This window comes from Pollicipes pollicipes, unplaced genomic scaffold, assembly GCF_011947565.3.
Source record: "Pollicipes pollicipes isolate AB1234 unplaced genomic scaffold, Ppol_2.1 Scaffold_4881;HRSCAF=5763_pilon_pilon_pilon, whole genome shotgun sequence".
Taxonomy (NCBI): domain Eukaryota; kingdom Metazoa; phylum Arthropoda; class Thecostraca; order Pollicipedomorpha; family Pollicipedidae; genus Pollicipes; species Pollicipes pollicipes.
The window spans coordinates 1,420,104-1,448,001 of record NW_023596576.1 but is presented as its reverse complement, the minus strand read 5'-3'; the positions used below and the strand labels follow the sequence as shown (position 1 = coordinate 1,448,001).

Below are 27,898 nucleotides of genomic sequence, written 5' to 3'. Positions count from 1 at the left end.
GCTTTTGACCGGACCGCATCTGTCAACCAGCTCGGGCACGCTTAATCGTTCAGGGGCCATTTACATTGAGTCTTGGGTGCTTCCCACTTGAATGGAGGCCTCTATGCTCTTGACGGGGCCCTTTATGTTAACCTGCTCCGGCACACTTGATCGTTCAGGGGTCCTCCGCATTGTGTCGTGAGTATTTCTTGTTTGAATGGAGGGACCTGCGCTCTTGTCGGGGGCCCCCATCTGTTAACCCGCTCGGGCACGTTCAGTCATTCCGGGGCTCTCCATGCTGTGCCTTGGGTACGTCTTGTTCAAACGAATGGCCCTATGTTCTTGCCGAGCCCCATCTTTCAAGCTGCTGGGGCCGGTTGCCGGATACAGAGGGGAGAGGAGGGGAAGGGCATAGGACTTTGCCCCCATGGACTACGCCGAGGGAACCTATAGGCTCCGAAGGGGCCGATAACCAGCCGAACGCACACTCTTTCTACCAAAGAAAAACAAAACAAAACAAAATTGGACGTCTTTGGGCCTACAGACGACCAAGAACGGCTGCTAGCAAAAGTAAAGAGCTCATAAGCAGACAAAGTGAATTATTCGCTAATTGGAAACGTGTTGATTGAGGGAAATGTTTAGGCTTATTGCACTGTTCACAGGCATAACTCTGTTGTCCAGGCCATACGTGTCCACTTGCCGGGTCAATGTGATAATGTGATCGCTAAGGAGCTTTCCACGTTGCCTTTGATCTCTTCGCCTTTCCTCGTAGGGCCCAACGCTGCTGTTGGGACGTCAGCTGCTTCCATGCCTGGGCACTCTTGATCGATCAGGTCTTCCTCCCCGGGGCCGCATGTGTCAGGGCGCACTCAGTTGCTCAGAGGCCCATGATATTGATATTGGGTTCTTTCCACTTGCTCGGAGGGCCTTGTGCTGTTGCTTGGGCTCATGTAAGGCAAAACAACGAGATACTCGATGCTCAGGGGTCCTCTTCTTGAGCGAGGGCTCTATCTCTTTTATCTCATTCGCAGAGGACCCTTCAGAGGACCCTGTACTTGTTTACGGGAGCCTCTTTGTTGGCTTCCTGTGGCACCCATCCATGATCGCTTAGATCCTTGGTGCCTAAGCCTTAGGGTAGCAGTCGGATTTGCACCGACGAATTTTTACGCGTCACCGTCGAACGTAATTTTACCTACCGCCAACGTCGTATGTGTCTTTTCCCTTGGCAATTGAGTGTGTGACACTTATTGTCCTAGTACATCGCGTTCTTGACATATTTTGAATGCTAGGATATTTTTACTCACCTTTAGAGCGAAGCAAAACTCCCGCATAAGGCGTCAACCATCAGGTGATTACATCGACCAGCCGGCTAGCCGTAAATAAACTAGGAATCAAGCCCATGTTCCATTTGATGGTTCTGAGCAGGCAATTCGAGTTTATTTGCCTTTTGTGCCGATTCATTCGCCTCGAAATCGCAGGATTAACGTGAGCTGCAAAAAAACGAATGGGCTGCATATATGTACATACGTAGCACGCCTAGCTTTATAGGGTTGCGCACGGTAACATGGGTTTTAGTGTTTATCATGCATGTATATGTGTGTACATCTATAAATATATGTACACGCACACACACTCACACACACACCACACACACACACACCACACACACACACACCACACACACCACACACACACACACATATATATATTATATATATATATATATATATATATATATATATATATATATTATATATATATATAGCGAAAGCTCCAAGGTTAGGTTAGGTTAGGTTAGGTTAGGCTAGGCAATATATATATATATATATATCTAATATATATATATATATATATATATATATATATATATATATATATCTATATATAAATCCTTATATCTATATCTATAATCTATATCTATATCTATCTATCTTATCTATCTATCTATCTATCTATATCTATCTATCATCTATCTATCTATATTTATATCTATATCTATATCTATATCTATATCTATATCTATACACATGCGTGTATTGTTACGCAACCCATTTGTCCTTAAAATGTGATGACCGAAATGCAAGGTCATGTTTTGGAGCGGGCCTCAAACTCTAGGGGCCGCACTATTTTGTCTGCCCCCCCCCCCCCTTGATGAAATCTTGGATACGCCCCTGGCTGAGCCTTGGAACTAACCCGCACTGCGCTGCTCAGTATCACTGCATGCTAACCTCTGGCATGTTGTACCAATCACTACTAAGCACCTGTCCCCTCTTGAGCAGAATTGGTACTAAATATTCTCTAGGACATGTTGTATTGCGTCGCAGCTGGAAGTAATTAGGGGGTTGGAGCCGCTGGAGAGTCGGCGAGGTGACGCATTGTGTTGCGCTTGGGTCATACCCAAACGAGCTGTGAAAGTTGGGGGAGGTGCCCTGCGCGTCTTCGGTATTTTCCTGTCATTGTACCGGGGAGGTAAGTTGATTTTAGGCGGTCAATGATGTGTTCCTTGTCCATGATAGACGTCAAATCAGGGACGCTTTGGATGACCAACGGTCTGTGCTCCGCACCTTTACACTAAGGACTGGGGATTTTGCAGGAACTTGGTTCAAATTTTCAGGATTTTGCAAGAATAGTTGCACTTGGCCCCTCATTATTTACTTGCCTGTGTCAAGTGAAGAGGAGTGCGGTGAGATATTTATCTTTGCATATAAATGTGGCAGTTGGCAGCATGGCCCCCGAAATGGTGTTTTTCCCTGATACAGGGTTTCCTGATGATCACTTAAAGTGCTTCTTATCATTGAGTGGGATATAATTTCATTGAGTCAGAATAATTACTATAATTCAAGTGCCTGCACATTATGGGCACCATATGACCAACATAGTTGGTACACTCCAAAGCCCAAGTCTCAAGCCCAAAGCCCAAGTCTCATACCATGATGCTGCATGGGAATTGTGGGAAAAATTTGCTCTGAATAGATTTTCCTCTCCATGCCAAATAGATTTTTCTGCTCCATGCCAAAATGATATGGATTTAGTTCAGTGCTTTGATATATTGTAGGCATGTGACATAGTATATAGAGTTTTATGCAGGCTGGCACTGGGGTTCTTGATCTGTATTTTTTTGTGATGCTTGAATGATGTGAACAAAAACAAAGGTGCCTGGTGGCCAGAATCAGCTGGGATAAACCCACCAAGAAATACAACTATTGGAAAGATTGAAATTTCAGCCCCCTTTGCTTGGCCATCCTGCATGTTACACAAGTCAGTGGCTCAGACATCACAGCACACCTTTTGTAAGTCTGCAGCATCTTAACTGTGGCTTAGGTATGGGAATTGAGTACTTGTGGTTGGACATCTCCGGGTGCCAATTCCATTCCAACCATTCCATCAAGCTGAAAGTGAACTGGCCCCAGCATATCTGGGGCAGATCAGATCAAATCTAACTAAAAATGTGTACTCATTTGTAAATGGTTATCAAATTCAGAGTCATTTTGTCAACTTTGGCATTCTGGAATAATTTATAATTTTCTGGTCTAAGCAAGGTAATCTTTAGCTCAAGCGCCTTAGGCCTGACAAATGGGCTGCACAGTTCTAGCTCTGGAGTCAAAAAGATTTGCACTAACAATTGCCTACAGATGTTGCCAGAGATCCAGTAATCTTTTATCATGTCTTTGTATTTGTAAGCTAGGCATCCTATTGGATGAAGTTGTGGAATGCTGTCTAGTGGTGCATTGACAGGCAATGTTTTGTATCGTTGCAAATTGTCATTAGATATGATTTTATGCCATAATTGTATGAAATTCTGTTTGCTTTCCTGCTCTGGATGCAACATCAGAATGCATGTCTGATATCTTTGCTGCTTACTTACACTTCAGGTCAGTCAAGATGGGCAATGCACAGAACAGGGAGCGTCACCGCTCCAGCGACTCACCTGGTGGCTCAGCATCACCTGTGGGCCGCTTCAGCGACTCACCATTTGTGTGAGCACAGCCTGCTCCAGCATCCATCTCCCATGCATATGTTGTGTCATGCAATGCAGGGTTGGTATTTTTAAAGGTATTTCTGTCACTGAGCAGTAACTTAATTTCCTGACCACTCTTGTGATTTGTGTGGTGATGGTGAGACTCAGTAAATGCACAATGAATGGAGCCAATTATTTTATGCAGGACTGGTCTTGGGCATACTACTAATCATCAGTCAAAAACCCTTGAATTCTAAAGGCTATGCATGCCAGGACAGGGTAGTGTATCCAGGTAGTGCATCTGTTTACCTGTGGTGCATCCCAAGTGTAGCACATTGTCAAACCCGCCCCCGACGGCGTGCTCCTCGGCTGGTCGGTCCCACCTCCCCTGCTAATGGTGCTCTGTGGGGCAGCTTCGACCACGACCGACGGCGCCACTCGTCGGCGCAGGAGGAGTCGCCGCTGGTGCTGCCGTCTGGCGGGCGGCGCGCCAGCGGCGTGGAAGGCACGGCGCCGCCGTCTGCGCAGCACGCGCCGCTAAGCGCGCAGCGCTCGGTGCCGATCGGCGTACCACGAGCCAGCCCCGAGCCGTCGGCCGACGGCGGCCAGGCGGCCGCGCGCCGTCTGCCCGTCGTCATCCAGTGGCGCAAGGGTGGCCGCGACGTGCAGCTGTGTGGCAGCTTCACCGGCTGGAAGCCGATTCCGATGGCGCGCAGCGAGAGCCACCTAGACTCGGAGCACATGAGCATCGTCAACCTGCCCGAGGGCCAACACGAGTACAAGTTCCGCATCGACGGCGAGTGGGTGGTGGACACCAGCGAGCCCACCGTCGACACGCCGTCCGGCGACAAGAACAACTACATCACGGTGCGCGTCGACGACTTCAGGGCCTGCGACGCGCTCAACATGGACACGGTGCCAGCTGGCCACGAGCTGTCCGGCTCGCCGCCCGGCTGCTACTCCCAGGAGCTGCCGCAGCCCAAGCCGTGGATGCCGGCGCAGCCGACGCAGCCGCCGGCACTGCCGCCGCACCTGTTGGAGGTGATCCTCAACAAGGACACGCCCAGCTCGTGCGAGCCCACGTTGCTGCCTGCGCCCAACCACGTCATGCTCAACCATCTGTACGCGCTGAGCATTAAGGACGGCGTGATGGTGCTCAGCGCCACGCACCGCTATCGTAAGAAGTACGTCACCACGCTGCTGTACAAGCCCATCTAGGACGGGCGGCGGCGGCTCCGGCCGCGGCGGGCGGGGCGGGTCGCTCGGTCGACGCCCTGCGGCCCGCCCTTAGGGTCCGCCGGAGCGACGCGGCCCGACCGGCATGGGTAGCGGCTGTTGGCGCCCCCTCTTCCGGCTGGTGGTGCTGGCTGTTCCTCTGTCGTCGGGCCGATCGACGGGTGACGTGTGCGAAGACTAACGCCCATATCATGTGTAGCTGATCGTGTTTTATGCAACTTAATGGTGGCTGGTGGAGAAGCTGATGTTTTTGGTGTATACTGTATTGGATGAAATGGGCGCGCAGGGTCTCTTTCTCATTGAGTTCTGAGGCTGTTTGTCCGGCCCCGGTTGTGCTTTTTACACTGTGCGTCTGATCGAGCTCGAAATCGTGTATTTCTGCAGCTGTGGAACGATTCTCTAACATTCCAACGTGGGCTTGTAACATGCAGCCGCGCTTATGTCAGCGCCTGCGCACATGTGCTTCACCCGAAGCTGCAGCCGGAACATAATACGTCGTGTAGTGTAGTCACGTGCCATGCGTGCTCCGACCCGAGACCGAGAGCGGCGCCAAAGCTCGAGGACGGGTGCGCGCACGTAGCGCCAGATCTAGCAGCGGCATTGTACCCCTCATGGCGCGCCGGGACGGCACTGCTCGCTGCGTGTGCTGGCTGCCAGTCTGTCTTCCGTGTCCGTCGGGACGTGACCCACAAAGGCTGGACGTGTTCGGGTCAGACGCGCCGTGTTTTATCCGCGCTGTGCGTACCGTCGGCAGCGTGTAGTGTGCGTGTGTTGATGTGTGTTTTAAACATTTTGAAATATACTTAATGCTGTGCCACTTGGAGCATTGCGGCGAGGAATGAGGTGGGTGGTCGGCATGAGCAATTCCAGCGGCGCGGAGAAGCCTGATCGCCGGGTTGGAAGTCCTGCGGGCGCAATATTACTGCCAAACGTGACGCGGCGTGGCGGGGCAACTTGATGCATGTCTCTCGTCACATTTGGCCATTCTTGTTTCCTGCTGTCACAGCGCAGTTGCTGTCGTGCTGTTTCGAGCTCGTCGCCGGCAACGGCGCACACGCTGAGGAGCACGCTCTGGCTGTGCTAGCGTCAGTGGTGGGTAGGATCGCTTCACATGAACTGGTCAGTACCCCGCTTGTTGCAGTCCGCCATCAATATGGAGCGAGCACCCGTGCCGTCATTTTTTGTATTCTGGATGCAAAAGGTTGACAGTCCACGTCGTTCGTGGCGAACTCACACCCACTGAAGTACACACAATCTGTACAGCGGGGCGCGATCGGGGCCCACCGGCGGGGGAGAAGGGGATTGCACGTGGGGTGTGCTGCTGCTGGAAGTGGATTACACCACACCGCGCCAGTGGTGATGACAGCTCCCGTCTTGCGTGAGCCGCGGCCGGACGCAGTGGAATGTCGGTCTCCTGTTACTCCCGAGTCCACTTCACGTCGGGAACATCACGAGATGAGCCACGTAAGTGGGTGCGGTGCGCGCACAAAGCGGTCTATACACGATCACGTGCTCGTCTTGTGGTGGAAACATTTACGCCGTGGCATTCCATGCCTACGGTCGCCGACCATATGCTGGACGATGCAGACATTTGGTTGAAAAAATACGCTTAGTGCACTGAGGCTTACGATGTCACATGCAACTTGCCGCGTAAATGGGGGTCACACCCCAACTCAGAGTAGTTTCTTTAGCACTGGGTATGTGATGGTTACATTACATTCGCCGCACAGCTAATCTCCGGAAGATACCCTCCATACACAAGCTGAACGGCTGCGTGATTGGCCGCGGGCGCACTCGGGGCCTTTTTGAGCGTCGGGGCGGAGCGTCCATCGCCGAGTGCTAGATCATCGGGTCACAAATGCACGTCCTGTCTTGCCTGCAGGACAAGGGCAGAGAACTCACCTCCCAAGTAACACCGTCATCACAATCACTGTCATCACCTTTAAGAATGACCAGCTTCCATCGAATTGGCTCCGTTGTGACTGCGGCTCGAGCCGTTGTACAGCAGCGCCACCTATATATAAACTCGTGAACTGCCAGCAGGAATAGGCTAGACCGGTGCGCTCAGTGGTCGGTGAAATACGAGTTTTGCATCAGGTACAGCTTGTCTATGGGGTTTATGCTTCCGTAGTTCTGCATCACGTCTAGTGGTTGTGGTGCAGAAGACGTCTGCATTCTGTGAAACAAAGAGGCATATTTATTACGGTCGCAAAACTGATCCAATACGCTTCCGATCCAAAATCGTAAAACGTTCAAAGTGCAGAGCGAACACATGGCTGAGAACAAGTATCAGCCAGCAATTCGCAAGCGCAGTTAGGTTCTGATGACTTGCACTCAAGCTGGCTGCGTAAAGTTGTTAGTCGTAAAGTAAAGTCGTCAAGTTACACGAGTTGCTGACTCATGTAAAACTGCTAGTTTACGATGAGATAGTCAACCACGAAAGTGACTCTTTCCTAAAGTGAATAAAAATCGTTTTAGCCACAGGCACTGTCGCAAAGCTTGCGCACCCTTAGCACACCCTGAGCTGGGCGCGGCCGCCAGCGTCCACTCACAGGTTGGGGTCGGCATGGCTGTCGTCCATGTTCTCGAAGGAGGGCCGTGTCCTCGAGGCTGACGTCATCCGAACCACAGAAGCTCTCGTTGGACTGGGCTGTGGCAGAGGCAGGGACAGCGTGTGACGCTCGATGCGGCAGAGACAGGGACAGTGGGTGACACTCGATGTGTCAGAGACAATGACAGTGGGTGACAATCGATGTGGCAGAGACAGGGACGCTTGATGTGACAGAGACAGGGACAGTGCGTCACACTCGATGTGGCAAAGATAGGGCCAGTGCATGACGCTCTATGTGATAGAGACAGGGCCAGTGTGTGACGCTCGATGTGACAGAGACAGTGAAAGCAAGTGACGCTCGATGTGGCAGAGACGGGAACGGTGTATGGCACTCAATGTGGCAGAGCCAGGGACAGCGTGTGACGCTCGATGTGGCAGAGCCAGGGACAGCGTGTGACGCTCGATGTGGCAGGGACAGGGACAGTGTGTGACACTCGATATGGCAGAGATAGGGACAGTGCGTGACGCTCGATGTGGCAGAGACAGGGATAGTGCGTGACGCTCGATGAGGCGCCTGTCTCGGATTGCACACCGGGTTTGGCCGAACGATTCTCAGCGAGTCACAGTGGCACGGTTGTGACACATACAGCGCTAGATATGAACCAACTGTCACTGGACAGAAGCCGCTAGGGTCTCTCTCCGGCAGGTCTGAGTTCACAGCCATCCTGCATAGGTGGCCACCGTTGTCGGGGCTGCAACTGTGATTGGGTTTGGCTGCGTGAGAGCGTTAAGTCGTTTTCATGACTTCAATAAAGTCTTTAAGTTGTGCTGTATCGACATCAATTCAATGTCAGGTATTAAGAAGTCGGAAAATTTTCAGCTTACTAAGGTAAAAATCTTGAGGTAAATATTGATAATAATATTGAGTTAGCGTTATCAAAAACGGGACATTTTTGTAAACGCGTTGTCGACAAGGTCCAATGTTCTCACCGTCCGGCGAGTAAGGGTGACCAACGCTGGGCGTTCCGGAGCCGTACGGACTGTCGGCAGCATCTGGAACACGTGTGCAACTATGAAGCGCAGAAACCCCTGCAGAGGCGTCGACTACTACATGGATGTGCTGGATGGTCATGCTGCGTGGCTGACAACCATGGGACTAGGCATTAATCAGCGCTGGCACACTGTGTTAAAACTTAAGAGGATGCGTCCATTTTATACCTTTTTGTTTATGACTCATAAAAATGTCGTGAATGTCGGGCTGGCAACGATAGCAAAGAATCAGCTAAACATTCATGCGATAGAAGTCCATGTGATGCTCTCACAGCGTCAAGACCGGCTGTTCTCAGAGCTCCCGAGCAAGAAACACGTCGTCCTCGAGACCCCATCGTCGTATTTCAATGAATTTTAGCTGTGTCGCGAGGGCAGACGTCTGGCCAGCAGCGCGGAAGGGTGGAGGACTCACAGACGTCTGGCCAGCCGCGCGGAAGGGTGGAGGACTCACAGACGTCTGGCCAGCCGCGCGGAAGGATGGAGGACTCACAGACGTCTGGCCTGCCGCGCGGAAGGGTAGAGGACTCACAGACGTCTGGCCAGCCGCGCGGAAGGGTGGAGGACTCACAGTCAGTATCCGCCTTTTTATCGCCGTCGCCGTCCTTCTTGTCGGTCTTTTCCTTGTCCTGGCCGTCCTGCTGCTGCTTGGCACGCCGCTGCAGCTTCTTCATCTTGGCCCTCTGGTTCTGGAACCACACTTGCACTACGCGCACCGACAGCCCTGTCTCCTTGGCCAGCGCCTCGCGAATCTAGAAGGCGAGACAGCGGTTGTTACGCGACTAATGCGTCCGGCTTCAGGTCGATCCGCTGACACGAAAATCCGCTTTTCGGGTTTTAAAATTGGGGGAAGGACGAAATGGCCATATTTTAGTTGAAGCAAGGTTATCTCTTAAGTTGAAAATCAGCTATGCACGCATGCCTCCAGATAAGGTGCATTTAATTGTGACTGTCCAGCGAGTTTTTCCTGCATTTGCCTTCAAGACCCTAGAAATTTCATATAGAATTACGACTTTTCCTCACATACGCCTTGCTAATCACTAACACCAAGGCATGTGCCTTTCTAGCATGGGACGAGCGAGGGTATAGCGGATGTGGACGTTATAAAGATTGAACCAAAATATGGGCGAATGGAGCCAGAGCCCATCAAAGGGTCCTTCCGATGTTTTAAGAATGTCCATCGTTCATAAAAAATTAGGACACAAAGAACTCCACTGATAGAGCATTTGCTCGCTACTTCGCAAAGTGCAACGCTCCAATATTGACCGGTCATGAGCATGCATAAGCCTGGTTGTTGTAGTGTTGAAACGGAGTAATTTTATTGACCTCCGTCCCTGGTGACTGTTACAAAAGTATTGCGAGAAGCGTAGACCATTGTGGAGGTTTTGTGATCGCTTCCAGTGTTTGCGCTCACAGTGTAGGAGGACTGTGCCATCAAAAAACGTTCAAATTTATTTTCGACAAGATGGACAGAACATTAGGAGTGCATGGAACAGCTTTTTCCAAGCAAGCGTCCCAAACAGCCGACGCATTTGCATTGCTGCTCTTTGTTTTGGGCCGTAGCGCTGGGGGCCAAAAGGGTGCTAAAATAGAAGTGCCGCCAGAAGGTACTCATTTCCCAATGGGCCCAAAATTTATTACTGTGACAAAACTTCACAGAATAATTACAGCGTAAAGAGAACGCTGGTGCTAAGAAAACTGCTGCTAACTTCTCCGTTCATTGAATGACAGCATGCATCATTTATCAACTCTGTCTATCTATCTATCTATCATCTATCAAAAGACTCAACGTCACCCCCTGGGCCAATCTCTTGAGGTGGAGATCGGTCATACATTGTCTCCACAGGCAGCGTCAACATCGATTCCAAGTAACTGGTAGTCAAGCGAAGTTCATGACACTTTTAAATTCACATTTTTCTCCCAGCACACAGCGTCCTTAGGATATTACGTTTTTGACCATCGGTAGGAAACGGTGGCTGACCTGTTGTTTCGTATCAGCCAGATGTATTCTTTTTGGCAGTTCGTCGCGATTAATGATAAAACCTTATTTTTCATCCGCAGGGAAAACAGACACCTGATGCAACATAGCCGCAGGTAGGAGGAAGGTTGGTCACCCCGGCCTGTGGACGGTAATGGTGAATGTAATATAAATTACCGGCCTATCTCCGCACGGATCAAGGGGCCAGAACTTGGCATGAGCTTACAGAACTTTGACTGAAAGTTGTCATGCAGTGCCTGTAAGGCTGTTGCATGATTCCAAAGGCGCGATGACCAATTAGCAGCAACTTCTGAGAAGTGATGAAATTGATCCTTTTTTGGTGCATTATTTATGTGCATAATCATAGAGATGAAGATTAACGTTCACGAGGAGGCGGCTCACCTATGACTATCCCCGTTGCAGTGCCATAACCCCTAGCCCCACGGCCCCGAGTCCTGTGCTAAATAACTTAAGACGCCTGATGCAGCAGAATGATTCAACCACCCCGGTTAGAAAGGTCTGGTGCTGGTCACTGTTCAGACACAGACACAAAACCACATAGTTAGAACCAAGAGTGTAGTTTGCCATTCAGTTGCATGGCAGGAGGACTCCATCCCTACCCTCTCCCCTCCCCCAACTTGGGTTGCAGTACCAAATTTGGAAAAAGTGGACCAGAAGTCGAGGAGAAGCTTGTTTGTTGAGGTAATTTTGTTGGTGGTTTGCATCATTTTGTTTATCCAGCCCCCTCCACTTAACTCATTTTAGGAATCTATGTCCCTAGTTGGGGCTGAACTATGAGTTTTTCTTCGGTTTCAGCACCCTCGGTTTTCGTGAATGTGAAAGACGGTGACGCTGCTCCATCTTTTCCAAACTCGCGCGCAAAGCCTGGGGATTAACATCCGCCGGTCCCACAGCCAAGTGGAATGTCTCTTGTCCCATGACACTGCCCCTGGTTCGGATCGAACAAAATTCAGACCGCCTTCGGTCAGGAGACAATTTACGTTGACGCGCCGCTTTGCCGATGTTTGAACGGATTAGGATTTGATTCCAACGACGCAATAGCCCGGATAAACGTCGAAAAATTTCCATGCTGAGCAGTGTGTTGTTGAACAAATGGTTTTATGGTTTTAACATAAAGTATTCCTCGCAAATAATTTCATCGCGAGTGCATTTAATGAATACATTCTCGTAATGTTTATCTCCTCATCCAAAATGACCAGGCAAAGCTGTATTTACTCTAACACACACAGGTCAAACGCAAACTATGCGCCTATTCATGTCCACGAAAATTACGAATTTCAGTGGATGACCCGATAAAGATAATACAGCAGCTTTTGAAAACAACCGTCAGATCCGTGCCTGGGGGCGGTGGTAATGTAGTGATTAGGACGCTCGGTTCCGTGTGTGTGTGTGATTGGGGCTTTACGACGCACTCAGCTGCTGAAGCTGTATGGCGTCGCATGCCTCTTACCCTGGCAGGAAGGGCGGGCACCGCGGGGTTTCGAACCCCGTACCTCTGGATTCCCAGACGCTTGGTTCCGGACTTGTCGGCCCTGAGTGCGGGGCCCCTGCCGCGCCACCCCCGCATCCCACATAGGGCCTCATAAAGACTTGCCATCTGATGATGATCCTAGCAGTCGATGAGATGGAGAGCCCAATCATTATCATCACAACCGGGCCAATATGCAAGCTGTTTCATCATCTGAGTGCTAACGAGAAGATTTGCAACCAAATAGCCAAAAGTAGACCTCATCACGGAACACGTGCATCCGCCGCTCCAAACTCGTCACATTAACGAGCCCCGAGTCTCCGCAGCCTGACCCGCCATCCCCGCCGGTCTACTCGCAGCCTGACCCGCCATCCCCGCCGGTCTGCTCGCAGCCTGACCCACCACCCCCGCCGGTCTGCTCGCAGCCCGACCCGTCATCCACGCCAGTCTATCCACAGCCTGACCCGTCATCCCCGCCGTTCTGTTCGCAGCCTGACCCGTCATCCCCGCCGGTCTGCTCGCAGCCCGACCCGTCATCCCCGCCGGTCTGCTCGCAGCCCGACCCGTCATCCCCGCCGGTCCGCTCGCAGCCCGACCTGCCATCCCTGCCGGCCCGCTCGGCACCGACCACGCGCCGTCGGACCGCACCTTCCTGCAGGGCTTGGGGCTGATCTCGAACGAGGCCTTGAACTGGCGTCGCTGCGCCGAGGTGAGGATGGTGCGCGGCCGCTTAGGGCCGCGGCGGCCGTCCCTCGGCCGGCCCGGCTCGTCCCCCAGCTCCAGACCTGCGGCAGGCGGCCGGCTGCCGTCAGCAGGGGCACGGGCACACGGCGAGGCGATGCGGACGTCCGTGCCCTGTAGTCAGTGTGGTAGCATCGGATGACACAGGGGGTCGAGGAGAGCAGCGGGTCGGGGCCGGAGCGGATGTGGGGAACTCGATAGCTGCGATGTGCGTACCTCATGACGTACCACAAAGCCTATTTTCGATGTGGACTGCAAGCCATGCTTTGGTTTCATCACCGTTTTACCAACGACAGGAATCGCAGCGTTAGAAACCTGCGACAAAGGCGCACTTGCCTCAATATTAAAGCTTTTGGCGGACTTTTTTCAAACGGACAATCTTGGACTCCTTGACGGAGCATAGGCCGAAAACGGGCACACTGCAGGACAGACGTCGGTTCAGCGCACCTGGAATACCGGTGTCCCAGAAGTCTCCCTGCGTCTGCTGCAGCATGAACATCTCCTTCTCGTAGTCGGCGCGGCAGAGTAGCTGGCCCTGGCGCAGTACGAACTGGTCGCCCTTCTGCAGCAGTTGGCAGCAAACGACGCAGACGAAGCACTGCATGTGGTAGACCTGAGTCTGTGCGCGCATCACCAGATCGTGCGGCAGCGCCCGTTCGCCACAGCCGGAGCACTTGACCAGATACAGTCTGTCGGGCGGCGGCGACGGTCAGTGTCAGGTACAGCCGTGTCAGGCGAAGAAATCGATCAGGTTCGCGGTGTTGGCACGGCTTATCGAGTATGAGAACACACAGATAAACTTTTCTCAGTTGTGAATGTTAAAACCAGTGATGATGAAACCAGTCGGAAGCTTGCCTACTAAATGGTGTACTGACACGTGACAAAGTCGTGTATGGGGAGGGTCTAAACTGGATCTTTTTCCGCATCATCTTTTCATCACATATCTTCACGGAGACCCAATACTCTGTCAGAGTGTGAACAATCATTGGGCCATTTGTCATTGCGAACTGGCACTCATATCGTGCAGCTGTCAGATAAGCGTCGATGTGGGCTTGTGGCCACCATCCGTCGAGTAACAACAGTGCACGCCTTACGTCACGCCAACAGGTCAGAAAACTCTGCTGTGTTCGCTTGCATTCGACCCACCGTTTGCTCGCACGCATCCGTGTGATTTAAATGTGTGGGGGCCATTGAATATTTCCCACGGAACATGTAACAGGAGCGTGTAACATCATACCGGCTGAATTTCGCTTTCATTTCCGTCATGGTGACCCAGCTCTGGCTTTGTAAGCAGTGGCGACGTTTTCCAATTTAGGATAGAGTATACGGCTTTGAAGCTTTCCCGATCTCTCGCACCGCTCCTTTAAAGGTGCCTTTAGAGGGAACTTACGTTTCGGTAAATTGTTCCAATGCGGTGGTGTCCTAAGCTGTAATCAGAAGGTCCCTTTGCGACCTTCTGGAATGGTTGTTTCAGAATATTGCGGGAAAACGCACAATTCTCCGTTACTTAGACCAAAGGCGAAGTTGTTCCTTCTGCCCTCCCCATTTCTCTACGATACGTCAACACTGCATATCTGTAGTAGCTCTAACAGTTCTCCATCCGACTTACCAAGCCCGAGTCGATTCCCATAAAGCACTGAACATAAAATTATAGCAGTCCCCTGACCACCTAAATGGCCGAGCTTCATGTTTTCCAACCCTCCATGAATCATCGAAAAATCAAGCCTAGCTCTGCTTGGCCAGTGGCTTAGTTTCATCTTCAAAACTGTGCAACGCTCTGGCCACCCTTACCAAACACGGACTATGCCATACTTCACCCAGGCACCGAAAACGTAAACCATTGGGAATTCATTTACTGACCAGGTCATTCGATTGAAGTTGGCCCCCTTAATTCTGATCTTTCTTGGCCCCCCTAATGGGAATGGGACTCTGCGCAGCTCACTTTTTTTAATGGCTTGGGAAAACTGAACACAAGATGCTGTCAAATGTTCAGTACTTCAGTTTAAGAAGCTTTCTCGCCTTCTATAAAATTTGGAAACCATCATGATCGCAAGCAGATGATGCCTTTGTGGAGCTCATGCCAATGACATGTCGCGGTCAGGCGCCCGATGATCACATGTGTCGTAGGTCAGGTGTATTAAGAGGGGTTTCACTGTTCTCAGCATACTGAGCCTTGGTATGCTATGGGATGATGGATTTCCATAACGCACCGCTAGATCCAGTCGTCCAAAATCAGGCTGCGTTGAATGCAATGTTTTTGAAACATTTGTTGCGAGGAAAAATCCTTAATATTTGTTTTCGCTCCAGCAAAACACTTTCTATGATGGGATCAACCTTGAAATCAAATTTCGGATTTGTATTCGATCTGGATGCCGCCTGATTTGAATCGCATTCATCCAAACGAAATATGTCCGTCTCGTACTCTACAACACTTCCACTTACTTCCAAAGGAACACTTACTTTCGTAAGTATTCCTCTGCACTTCCGGTGCAAAGTTCCCATTAGAACATCAACCGTGAGAAATGGATAATGTCTTAAAAAACAGCTATTGAACAGGCGATAGAAGGAGTGTCCCTAAGGTATCGGCGAAGCCATAATTTCGCCCGACAGGGAGCCAAATCGAAGCCTTCAAGGGATTTCCGGTTCAGGGGGCCGACTTTATCGCTATAGGGAGCCTGCTCTTGAATTCAAAATACTTTTTAAGGCTCTGAATTCCATCTTCATGTTTTGAGAATCCATGTTTAACGTCTTAGAAACCTTGCGGATGTCTTCAGTAGGCTAAAAGCACGGAGACCTTTGGCCCCAGGGAGGCTACCTCTCGGGGGGCCATGCCCTCTTGGCTATGCCACAGCCAGAAGGGGCTATCATGCTAAAACAACTGCAAGTCCGTTACATAATGTTTGTTCGTATTATAGTAAATTACATAGAAATAACAAGATTATGTAACCGTGGTACAAGCTCAAGGCTCCACTCCATGAATTTATATTTTCGCCCAACATTCTGAATGTGTGTCTCGCTCCGCGGTCCCTGCTTCAGGCGCCGACCGCGGAGCAGGCCAAGAGATCTTTGTACTTAACTTTTGTTCGGACATGAACTATGCTGTCGACCAGTGGTCGTAAGGCCGTCCCACGCCGTACAAGATGTCGGAATGCTGTTCTCTTTATCCCATTGCATTGAGTCCTATTTACTGTGTCTTTCTATCACATTCATAAAAACAGATGTTACACACACAATCAAGCAAATCAAGCACACACAATCAAGATGCAAATCAAGCGGGACACACCACCGTGGTACGGCAATAACCATTTGGACGCCTCTTGTGGCGGGGAACGACGTGGGACCATGAGTGACCAGCCAGGAACAGATATGTTTCTTTTGTAAAATGCTCATCAAGAAGCTTATTGTTTTACACAACATGCATGGCCACAATCTAAAGAATCGTAATAAACGAAAAGCCTTTTTTGAAGCAAGCTGTAAAAGATTACAGAGTTTCATTCAATTATGTCTCATTCAATAGTGTCTTTATTTTGTCAGTTACCAGTGGATCTTTGGATGAAAATAGCCGACCTTTATCCAGCATAACACATAAGCAGGGAAGTACTAGCTCAACCATGCATCAAGTTGTGAAAACGCAATATTACAAAAATGCTTGTAACATATTCCAAGAAATGACCTAATTCGTACTCTTAGGCTCTGAACTTCTTGCTAAAAACAGGCGCAACTGAACTCTTTTTTTTCTCAAAACTTTTTCTCAAATTTAGCCCGTCTTTGTCACTGTCAGAAAACGCTTGTTTTTTTCTCATCAACTGCAAACAGGGGAACTGTGTCATAAGTTCATAGCTTTCCAGCTCGTCTATGCCGACACGACATACTAACGGATCCAGAGGCAGGCAAGCAAACTGAAAGCTTCCTTGCTGCGTGAAGAAATTGCGGACGCGCCGAGACATCGCGGATGCACTTAGAGATGTTCACGGCTGTCTGAGGACTAGTGTTGTCGAATCATCTACACTGGGTCTAACTTTTGGACCAGCGTCATGTTCTCCATCACCACAAGAGAGTGATGTGCAGAAAAGAGCTGTTTGTTCAACTCGCGATCCATTCAGAGGCTAACAATAGGCAAGACTAAACGTTGCGTGCCAAGAAGCAGCCCAAGCATGGTGAAACACTTTACAAAAGTGAGCCATTTCTGTTCCTGATATGCGTCAACCAGAGATGAATTCAACACGTCGGATCCCAAGGCGGCGAATGGGGAACATTTCAAAACATCGACGGCAGGTAATGAAATGGTCAGCTCTGATGCAGTGATCAACAGTAAACAACCCCTTGAAAAACTGCGCTAAATGATCGTACAGGTAAGTTATTTTTCCTAAGTCACTCGCTGATTCATTCACGGATTCTTAAATTATTGTCCCGTAATAACAGTCTGCTTTTGACCCTCTTTCAGCATACCATGAGACCTCTGACCATTGTTCCTTGCAAAACAGTTAAAAATCACATTCAGAACGGAAATGGAGTTGAGTTTAGAAGGTAGGAAAGGGTGTGATGATAACATATCACAATATTGTTCAATACTTAGGTTTAACCTGTGCCTACTATTCAATTTGAGGTCGATGGTTTTCAGCAACAGAACCGAGAAACTAACGCTGAACGTTTCTCGCTCGTGCCAAGTTTCTCAGGCATTCGCTCCTAAGACGCTGCAATAGTTTATATAGTCATTACTACAATAGTAGCTAAACGCAAGCTTCAAAGTTTTGAATTTGACAGGGGTCATATGGGAGAGGGTTATATCATTCCAGGTGCAACACGCCACGCTGGCGATGACATGCGTACCAAGAGCTATAGCAGGACTTTTGATCAAAGCGTTAAGAGGTAGCTGAATCAAAAGTGTAGCAGTATCAACATTTTAGTCTCGCATATCAGAGGAAATGCTGACGGAATCACGTTTTTCAATGTAGCAGACTGATCATAGTGGAAAAGCGTTTTCAGTAGACCATAACCTCCAAAGTTGTTTTGCTAGCAGGCTGATATCACGATCGGCACCGCAACCGAAGCGGGAGGATCTTTGAGGGGCGGACATGAGCTGAATTTAGTGTTATCCTTAGCAATCTGACACTTTCGCTTACCGTTGTGCGCAAAAAAAACATCACAGGTATATCATGATTTACGAAAAAATGAACCATGAAAAACCACGAAAAACAATGATAATAGAAGACAAGGTTAGCTTGGAGGAGGGCGCAGGGGCTCTTGAATCTGCGTTCAAACTGCTGCCACGGAAACAATGTTTTGGGGGTGGCAGCAGCAGTCTGCGCGCTGCTCACGCAACAATTTTTCCAAACTGACGGCGAATAACAATGAACATGGATGCTACTGAAAAGATGCGTTCAAAGTCAGCACAATTAAAAGCAGCTGTTCAAATACAAATTAAATGTAAAACCACCTTTCTAGATACAAGTCTAAAAGTATAAATAATGATGGTCAATGGTAGTTATGTAAGCATAATGGATACCAATGCGTGTATACATTAATAAAATAACTAGCTAAAACATGTAGAGATGCTTTGAAATTATTTATACCGTCACCAATCCGCATAACCGTCCTATACTTATCTTATGTGACAGCAAAAAGAGCATGAGAGTTATACAAATGAACTGTGCCACTAATGTGTAGCACAGCCTTCGCCAAACTCCTACGAAAACCGCCTTTCACTTCGATGAGGATGGAGGAAGTTGGAGGCGAGCTTTGATGAGCTATGAGGCGGTTGGATGAGCCACGGGAACGATCAGATTAGTTTGGAGGAGCTTTGAAGCGGCTAGACAAACGATGGGAGCAGGCCCATCTTTTGTTGTCAGGCACACCGAAAGAGCCGTGAACATTTTCTCCGGAACACGGCCGTGTCGTCGACATATGCCAAGTCGTCATTTTGCATCCGCCCACTTGGTATTTGATTCCATGGAACCATCGGATAAAATATTATTTGTATACCCTTGGGACGGAATACTGAAGAGCCGAAAGGGAAAATAGCGGAAGCCTCGGCGTAATTATCTTACTGCTTGTGTGAATAAATGCACATTATGCAATTATTTTTCAGACTATGAAGCATCTCTGCGAGTGTCCCTCGCGAGTCAGACGATTGCATAATTTTTTTCCCCAGAATTGTGTCGATATTATACTTTTCTGCAACATCCGAGGTGTTTGGACTTGGCGCCCACACATATTCGCCACCTGATCTCGCTCAAATGACAGTTTCCTAACGCATTCTGATTCGGTGAGCACGACCCGTGACCAGCACATACACATCTGGTATCTCTATTACAACTGCAAACAATGTGACCAATTGAGTTCGATGAGTGATATCTTACAATGAGCAGTGTTGCATACCGACACTAAATAACCAGATAGGTAGGAATGTATTTAGTGATGGGTACCCTCAGCTTCAGGGCCAGACCGTCAGACCGTCAGCGCCGTCATCACCTCATATATATATATATATATATATATTATATATATCGCATATATCGCACAATACATCTATCAAGGTGTCAATTGCGTGGATCTAAACACGCTTTCCCTGTCAAACGCTTTTGAGCACATGTACATGCATTGTTGATGTGCCGAACAACTGTTGTACCTCGTTCATGTAAGCAAATCTCCAAATGCATCATAACGAACACTGAAAACGGCCGAATAGCGTTTAAAATTTTGCAATTGACGATGGAGACCTGAGGTGATTTTCCTTGACTACAACTTTATTCTGCAGTCATTGCACGCGCCAATTGTCAACAGCTATTATCTACGTCTCGAGTCAATCGATATACAGACAATTACTATCTTTCTACGGATTGAGAATTTTTGAAGAGGCATCGCACTCACAAATACTCAGGGGAGCAAAATTGTAAACACTCGAGGCCTGCAAAATATCGGCCTTGAATGTCACTACCACCGCCACATTTTTTTGGCGCGATGGAAATGGTCTACTTGGGCAACAACCTACAACAACCCACACCGCACAATAATGATGCATTGCACTTTTTTCATCGAGCTTTCTACCGACTTCAAACAAGGACAACGTTTCTCTCATCATGATCATGTAAACGTAGACTTCCCATAAAAGCGCATTCGAATCCCTAACTTGCGAAGTCGCTCAAGGTCATGTTTAGCACATTTGTGCAACCAGTTTAGTTCGTTTCAAATGATCGCTTATAGCTGGGCCTGTCATTGTAGCCCAGCGAGACGCCGGCGGGCAGCCCGTACCTCTCATAGTCGTACTTGCAGAAGACCTTGTTGTCCTTGGTGAAGCAGGACTGGGTGAGCCGTACGCGGCAGACGGAGCAGACGAGGCACTCCTCGTGCCACGAGGCGTCCATCATGCGCAGCAGGAAACGATCCGTGATCTTGAGGCTACAGCCGGCGCAGCACTCGAGCTGCTCGCACTTGACATCACCTGGGGGGGGGGGGGGGGGAGGGGGAGGGTTGTCAGAGGGCTGACACACCCGCCCACGAAGTCACGGCCGCACCATGCGGGACATGCTGAGCGTTGTCAGTAGAGGAGACGTCGCCGAACGTCGGAGGGGCGCGTCAAAGATGGTTTCTCCGTAGGACGGAGGAGAGTAGCAGCAGAAATTGGCAGATTTCCTTTATCAGGTCTCGCCAGCTCACCACCAACACTCCGCAGATTTTCAATCGCACCGTATGCCTTGAAATGGTCTTTGCTGATGCCGATGTGAGAACTGATTGCATTGGCAGGGCGTACATAACTTCCTTACTCGTTTGGAGGCTTGACATAAATATCAAGCTTTTGGACGAGCGGCGAGGAAACGGAAGCGACTTTAAGCGACGCTTAAAGCAATGTGAGTAACCTTACGTATCCCCAGCTTTGTCTTGTCCACCAGTGGAAAAAAGCTGGGCTCTAGTTAACACCCATTTTTCATCAATCCATGTTACCTTGTGTCGATATTTGGCTTCAGTGGGCTACAGCACGAAAATATTGTGATACGCGTAACATTTGTACCCACAAAAACGTGTAACAGTGGTACCCACGAAAGTGTGTATTATTCGTACCTATAAGCATTGAAACATATTCCGGCACCATAAGCTAAAACTGGGCTAAGACCAGACGACGGCTGAAATGGGATTGAACGTGGCTGGAAAGCATGCGCGGGAAAACAATGAGGCGCTGGCACAGCAGCATTGGCCGGCTCAAACATGTGGCCCCGGATCCCACGGGAAGCTTGGAGCAGCACACCGTAATTCCATAGACACATAATTGCAAACACATCTCTGGCGGATTCCATTCGAAGCTGCCAGTCTTGTCAACGGACCAAAACACATCAGGCAGCACAGCCTTCACAGCAGACATCCCGGACAGCAGCCTTCACAGCAGACATCCGGGAGAGCAGCCTTCACAACGGACAGCCTTTGTGCAGCCTGTGCCTACAGCAGCCTTTACAACACACATCTGGGAGAGCAGCCTTCACAACGAACATCCGAGAGAGCAGCCTTCACAACCGACATCCGGGACAGCAGCCTTCACAACGGACATCCGGGAGAGCAGCCTTTACAACACACATCCGGGAGAGCAGCCTTCACATCAGGCATCCGGGAGAGCAGCCTTCACAACGGACATCCGGGAGAGCAGCCTTTACAGCAGACATCTGGGAGAGCAGCCTTTACAACACACATCCGAAGGAGCAGCCTTCACATCAGGCATCCGGGAGAGCAGCCTTCACAACTGACATCCGGGAGAGCAGCCTTTACAACACACATCCGGGAGAGCAGCCTTCACATCAGACATCCGGGACAGAGGGCTTCACAGCAGACATTCGGGACAGCGGCCTGCGTGCATCACTGGATCCTAGTCGGCCTGCGTCACAGGAGAAGGCCCAGTTGAAAGAACACAGGTGTATGCAGCGGCCAATCTTCCACTTGCTCACAAGCCATTTGCTGTCGCGGATCAACTCAGTGGGACGGGCCGAGCCAAAAACACAGCCCTCAGTCACGGCACTGGGAGGTGCAGCAGGATTTAAACCGGGCAGTGGCCTTGCAGCACAGTGGTAATAAGTCACTGGATCCTGGTCGGCTGCTGTCTGTCTGGTAGTACTGCAGAGACGCCACTGGCAGCGGTGTAGGTTTCTTTTTATCTGGACAGGGGAGGTGGGCAGCATCCCAATTTTAAGAAGACAGCAGGTCAAATCCGGGGAGAACACCCTTTTCGGGATTTTAAGGGCAGGTATAGTCATTTTACTTTCTAGCCCCCCCCCCCCACATCGATCTATTTTGCGAAACTACGCTCCTGGCTGCAAATCTGTTATCACGATTTTTTCTTGGGGCCGGGGGAGGGGTAAAGGTGGATTCAAAGCACGTCATTGCTGTGCCTTGTGCCTACATTTGTGTGGGTTTTCCTTTCCAGATACAGCATATTGTCATATTCTGCACTTTATTTGCCATTATGCACGTATTTCGCTAAGAACTCTTAACGAATCGGCTGTCGGATTAAGCCGATACGTGACAATGATTCCAATAGGTGCTCAATAGACGCATGCAGCGGAAGAAAAATAACTCAGGCGATAAAGATGAATGAAGACTCCGAAGATTAATATGAAGGGATCAGTGTATGTGGTGGAGTTGGACTGGACATACCGTCATATTATGGGTGAAGCAGATACACTCCTATGCGTGTCACAATCCAGTAATGCATAGTGTGCGGCGCAGGACACATAGGGCTGTACAGACACAGCTTATGTAGACGCTACCAACACCTGAGGTAAAAAAGGTTATGCATATGTCTACGTTATGTTTACACGTTAGCGTGCCATCAATGCATTTGTAAGTCCATCTTTCGTGGCAGTTGAATAGAATGATGTTCATTGGTATAGCGTGCGCAGTCTTTCCCAAATTGTCTCATCTCAAGCTAATTCGCTGTGGGTTTGGCGAAGCTCACCATTTCGGCTGATAGGTCGACAAACAAGCAATGCACCCCGATTGCGGTTGGTTAATAGCCGCCGGGACATCGGGCAGCACGCCTGTGTGACTTTCATCTCCCGAACCACCTCGGTCCAGGCGGGGCCGCCGTATGTGGTCTTGGAGACCGGCTTGAAAACCAGAGACTTTAACTTAGTCTTACCAGTGCTGGCCAATGTCACCTTTTCCTGATAAACGACGAAACTTGTCGTTGTGTCGTCAAACGGTGTGTATTTCGTGCTGCTGCGATTCTGGATCCTCGAAATCTGGGCCCGGTTTCAACTAATGTTGGGTAGCTTAATGCGATAAGAAAATTTCACTTGTATTGCGTTGAATGAGGCGTCACTTCGCTGTTCTTTTTAAATATCAATATTGCAGGAAACCGACAGCTATAGCAAGCAGTTAAGGTGCAATTGTCCTTTAACTGATAGAGTGCAACTTTGACGAAGCGAGCTGCTGAGTGAGCTGCTGAGAAGCGCTCAACGTCACCGTTAGCGACTGTAAAACTACTAGCTTCTGGAAAGCGCAGCACACCAGTCCCAGAAGGCCACAAGTTTCGTCGCTTTTTCATGGCATGACAATGCAAAACACGAACATCAATGCACAGCCGATGAGTCGATACACATGGAAAGTATCAGTTACCATCACATAGGTAGCCCCAAAACCCAAGCTGACAGAGAGGGTCACCAATGGGAAGCCATACGGACGATCCCCATGATCAGGGCATTCAAAAATTTGTCTTCATGAATGTTTGAATCGCATGTGTTCACTGACATAGTGTTAGCGAGCTAGACCATGAATCATACCATCTGAAAATTCTGGGTTCGGCCACGTCTCGCTATTCCAGTCCACGATATTAATAAATTCGGGAAGTTTCACGGCTATAACGGCTGTTATGAAAGGAGCACACAAAACGTGAATATGTTGGTTAAATACCGATAACAGTGAACCTGACTAGGTGCCACCGCAGTTTAAATGTGCCAGTCTCTCTCCCATAAGCCACCACGTGCTTCATGAGAGACCATGTTCGGAGATGACAACATCGACCGCTACCCGTCTGACCACGGGCAAACCCATTGGTCAGACATTGTTGAGGTCGGATAGCGTAGAGGCACATTCGCCTACGCCGTAAAGCTTGCCTCTTTATGCATCCTGGTTGCCAAGGTGTAACATTAACCCCTAAACACGCCCCAAGCATGGTCGGGTGCGCAGTTTGCGCTCGTCCGCGCACGGCCGGCCGCACGCATCGCCTGCCCAGTTTGCCAGTACGACTGTCCACCCTCTTCCCTTCAAACGGTGTTGGCTTCGCGCCCTCCCGATGCTGCGTGGTGAGTCTGTGTCGTTCTCGTCCGTGTTGTGGAAGCTCCTCCTAATACAAATATTTTACGCTCCATGAGCAATTGAAATGATGAGGGCTACATTTTAAGGGACGTCGATATTGCAGGTAAACAGCCTGTATTTAAATGCCTTGAAACGTCACACTTGTATGAAGACTGTGTTTCTTGTTTCTTGAAACTGCGTGCTGATGCTATGAATGGTGGAAAGGAACGAAGGCCTTTGTGAGGCACGTTAGTCGGACTTAGAGGCCAGGCCGATCGGTTTTGCATAGACGTAGGAGCAGGGGGTAGGGGAAAGTTTTCTCCAGCTTTCGGAAGATTGAATAAGAAGAAGAGGCTTCACGGTAATGATAGATAGAAGAGTAGCCCCTGCTTCCAGCTGTTTTGGAAGTTCCTTTGCCCCTATCTCACTCATGGTTCAATTCCCTTCGTTATTACCAGACTCGTGTTCGGTGTGAGACTGATTCAACGCTTGCCTCGAACTCTGCCCGAAGCAATCAGTTAACTCTCGCCCGGATCCGCCGTTCATTATAACGCAAACGGATGGAGCAATCGATATGACCCCTACCATTTCCAAACTAATAAGGCCTGAGCCTCGCAGAACAAAAACAAACAGTGAATTGGGCTCAGCAAGATCTTGCGATTGGTTTCGTGTTACCAGGTCGATAACTATTAATCCCGCTAGGCCAAGTCAAAGCTGAATTCTTCCAGAAGATCGGGCAAGCCCAGGTTTGCGCTTTACTGTTTACGCAGCAATGCAATGTGGCGACGTGAAGCTTCTACGAAGGTCTCGCTTCTATAATTTGGAGTACAGACGCATATACTTTTGTGTGTTTTGACCAAAACATTGAGGATGGGTGCTTCGTAGATCCAAGTTTGGTATCGGCCCCCCTGATCGGCGAATGCATCGGTTGCCCACCACCGTGCTTGACGCTAGAAGACTGCCGTGCAGTACTCCCAAAATAAACATCTTAGAAAAACAGAAGGGTTAGAGTTACGTTCTTAAGTCAAAACATGAGCAATGAATGCTCCAGAGGCTACTGGAAATATGGGCACGACTATACCCCTTGCTAAGTGAATATTGGCGAAAAGCCTTCGGGGGTCGCGGGACCCGTGCATCAGGACAAAGATCAACAACACGAGGAATCAGACACGGTCAGCGGAGTTGCTGGTCAGCGGAGTTGCGGTCTCCTCTGCTGGCAACGCAAGCTGCTCGCCTTAATTTTCTAAACACAAGTGACACTTGCTTGAGCCAAGCATAGCCTCCTCGCGCTCTCAACGCGGTCAGTGAAAGGGTAAATGCACGATAGGGCGAAGACAGAATCATTACCTCAGTGGTTACACGTCTGTCTATCATATTCTATTTAAATGGATATTTTGCCCAAACATTGGTAAGAAGAGGCATCGAACACCTTTACTGCTGGCTGCGCTGCGTGCTGCAGTATCAGAATAGCATACTGGGCCGGCTTCAGCGAACTCTGGGGCACAGCGATACTGAGCACAGGCTGAGGGCGAGGAGTCACGACAAGACACCACACCCTTCTTTGTGCGAACACTTAACCCCAAGAAATTATAGTAGCCACAATTTGTCGGTGTGTTAAGGATGGATTCAATGTGTTTAGATCACGCAGCTGAAGGTTAAGGACGGGTGTTATGTGTTAAGACCATGTAGGCGACGTGGTAAAGTTTGTGACTTTCAAAGACATGGACTGCAAAATCAACATCATGTGACTTTCAGTGGGCCTAGCTAATTAGAACACTACCAAAAATCGGTTTTCAGTTGAGTCCTTCTGCTCTGGATTAACGAAGATCATGCCTGTCTTGATTGTCATGTTCAGAACCTGAGACTTGTTTTGTCGTTATTTTTTATTTTAGAGAGCTTGTGGCTTGGGATGTATATAAAAAGTTTGGAAACTGGTGGGCCACTGCTTTGCTCTTGCTTTACGATGACAGGCTAGCCAACAACCATGCAGTGTTCTCGCAATCTGGTGAGGGCAAGTGCTCCTCCTCTTGCACGCGGCTCCTTTGCCAATGAAGACTAGAAATTCATTAATTGATGGGAGTGGCCAACGAGCAGATAATCTCTCCGGCCCTGCCCCCCCCCCCCCCTGAAGGACCTGTCAACAACCTGGTTATCATAGAGACCCGGCACAACCGGCGGAGGGGAGGGGAAGGGGGGGGGGGGCAGCAGGTGATGAGGTCATGGACCTTCGCAATTCAATCTTGCTTCTTTAGGCCTGGAGTAAGAAAGCTGGGGCACCGAACTTGATTTTTTTGCTCATAAGCAAAACCTCATGAAACTAATCGAGAGAAGCGGTGAAAACTGGAGTTTTCAAAGCAGTATTGAACGAACTGCTGCCCTTCTCGCTTTAAAAAAGGACTAGGATAATGGGTGGGTGGGGATGGGGGGGGGGGGGGGGGGGAAGGACAATGCTACGGCAATGCCTGCACATATTCAATATCCAGAAAGACACTGAACATATCCGTAAAGACGCAAGGCCTAACGCAATGGTTGTCCCACTCAAGATCTGATGCCGGATCTGCCCCTGGCTGCACCTCACACCTCACAGCGAACCCCTATACGGGAACACCGGCAATGCCGTTCCATTGGACGCGTGGGACGCATCTGCCCCCGGTTCCCAGCCGCGTCATCCGGTCAGTACTCACTGTGAGTCGCCGTCGCCATCCGCAGGGCCTCCAGCGCCTCCTGGACCATGGCGGACCGCCCTAGCGCCGCTCTCCGACCCGAGCCACGCCGACACCGAGAACGAGCCGAGCGCGCACACCGGCCAGTCGCCACGCAACAACGACCCGATGCCACACTTCCAGAGGCGCCCGGGTCGTCCGCTTGACTGAATGGGGTCCTGGAGGGCCGCGGGCGCCATTGGTCCCGGTGCGTGCGCCCCGCCCAGCGGCCGGCGCAGTGGGCGGAGCCTGGCCAGGGCGGCCGCTGATTGGCTGCTGGGACGTATCGACCGCGACGTCAGCGGGCGCCTCCTGTCCGGTGGTTGGCGTCACGGCGCCGACAGCATGACAAAACGCACGTCTGCCGGCGAACAGTGACGGAGCAGGAGAGAGCCGCTCCGGCCGCCAGTTGGCATGGCTTGATCCAGAATTTCGCCAGCTCGTGCGTTTTTGTTTTAGTTGTTTTGGATTTGATGAATGGCTATGTTCGAAACCTCGCCGAGTGTGGAAATTGTAGTATGAATGATGAGGATAATCGAGTGTATTCTGAATATTCATTGGCACTTCAGGCAGAGTAAGCGTATTTCTATTGACCAGAAATGTAAAAGGATCGGCCGAAAACAAATGTCGACAGCAAACAAGTAATGAGGGAGTGGCTCAAGGGAGGAATTCAGTCCTCTCTCTCGCTTTGGACTCAGTGGCACATAGAGGTCTCCATGGGAACTGCATTACTACCATCATTTATATTTAGAGACTCTGGTAGTCAGTAATGCTGTGCCTCCATCCTCTCTGTGACTGTGGAGTACATGTGTAAGACAGCCTTGTTACAGGAGTCTCTGAATAAGCAAGATAAGTAAGTTGTTTAGTGCACTTGCGAGGAAAATTTGCTTTGATAGTCAGTAATGCTGTGCCTCCATCCTCCCTATGACTGTGGAGTACA

The 27,898-nt window shown here is 49.8% G+C and overlaps 2 protein-coding genes across 2 annotated transcripts; one reads left to right on the top strand and one right to left on the bottom strand.

Moving 5' to 3' along the window:
• The first annotated feature begins 2,328 nt into the window (after nt 1–2,328).
• LOC119101425 (5'-AMP-activated protein kinase subunit beta-1) lies at nt 2,329–5,434 on the top strand. The gene is made up of 3 exons (XM_037224762.1): nt 2,329–2,448; nt 3,852–3,956; nt 4,351–5,434. Exons 2-3 carry the CDS (start codon nt 3,862–3,864, stop codon nt 5,153–5,155), a joined length of 900 nt encoding a protein of 299 aa, XP_037080657.1. The 5' UTR covers nt 2,329–2,448; nt 3,852–3,861; the 3' UTR covers nt 5,156–5,434.
• Nucleotides 5,435–7,767: 2,333 nt separating this feature from the next.
• Nucleotides 7,768–27,106, bottom strand: LOC119101733 (LIM homeobox transcription factor 1-beta.1; the record flags this gene model as incomplete). The annotated part of the gene is made up of 7 exons (XM_037225152.1): nt 26,941–27,106; nt 20,231–20,420; nt 13,427–13,668; nt 12,887–13,023; nt 9,343–9,523; nt 8,715–8,777; nt 7,768–7,823 (listed from the first exon to the last, which is right to left on the bottom strand). Coding segments are annotated over exons 1-7 (918 nt in total), but the record flags the coding sequence as incomplete, so codon positions are not given.
• Nucleotides 27,107–27,898: the final 792 nt, after the last annotated feature.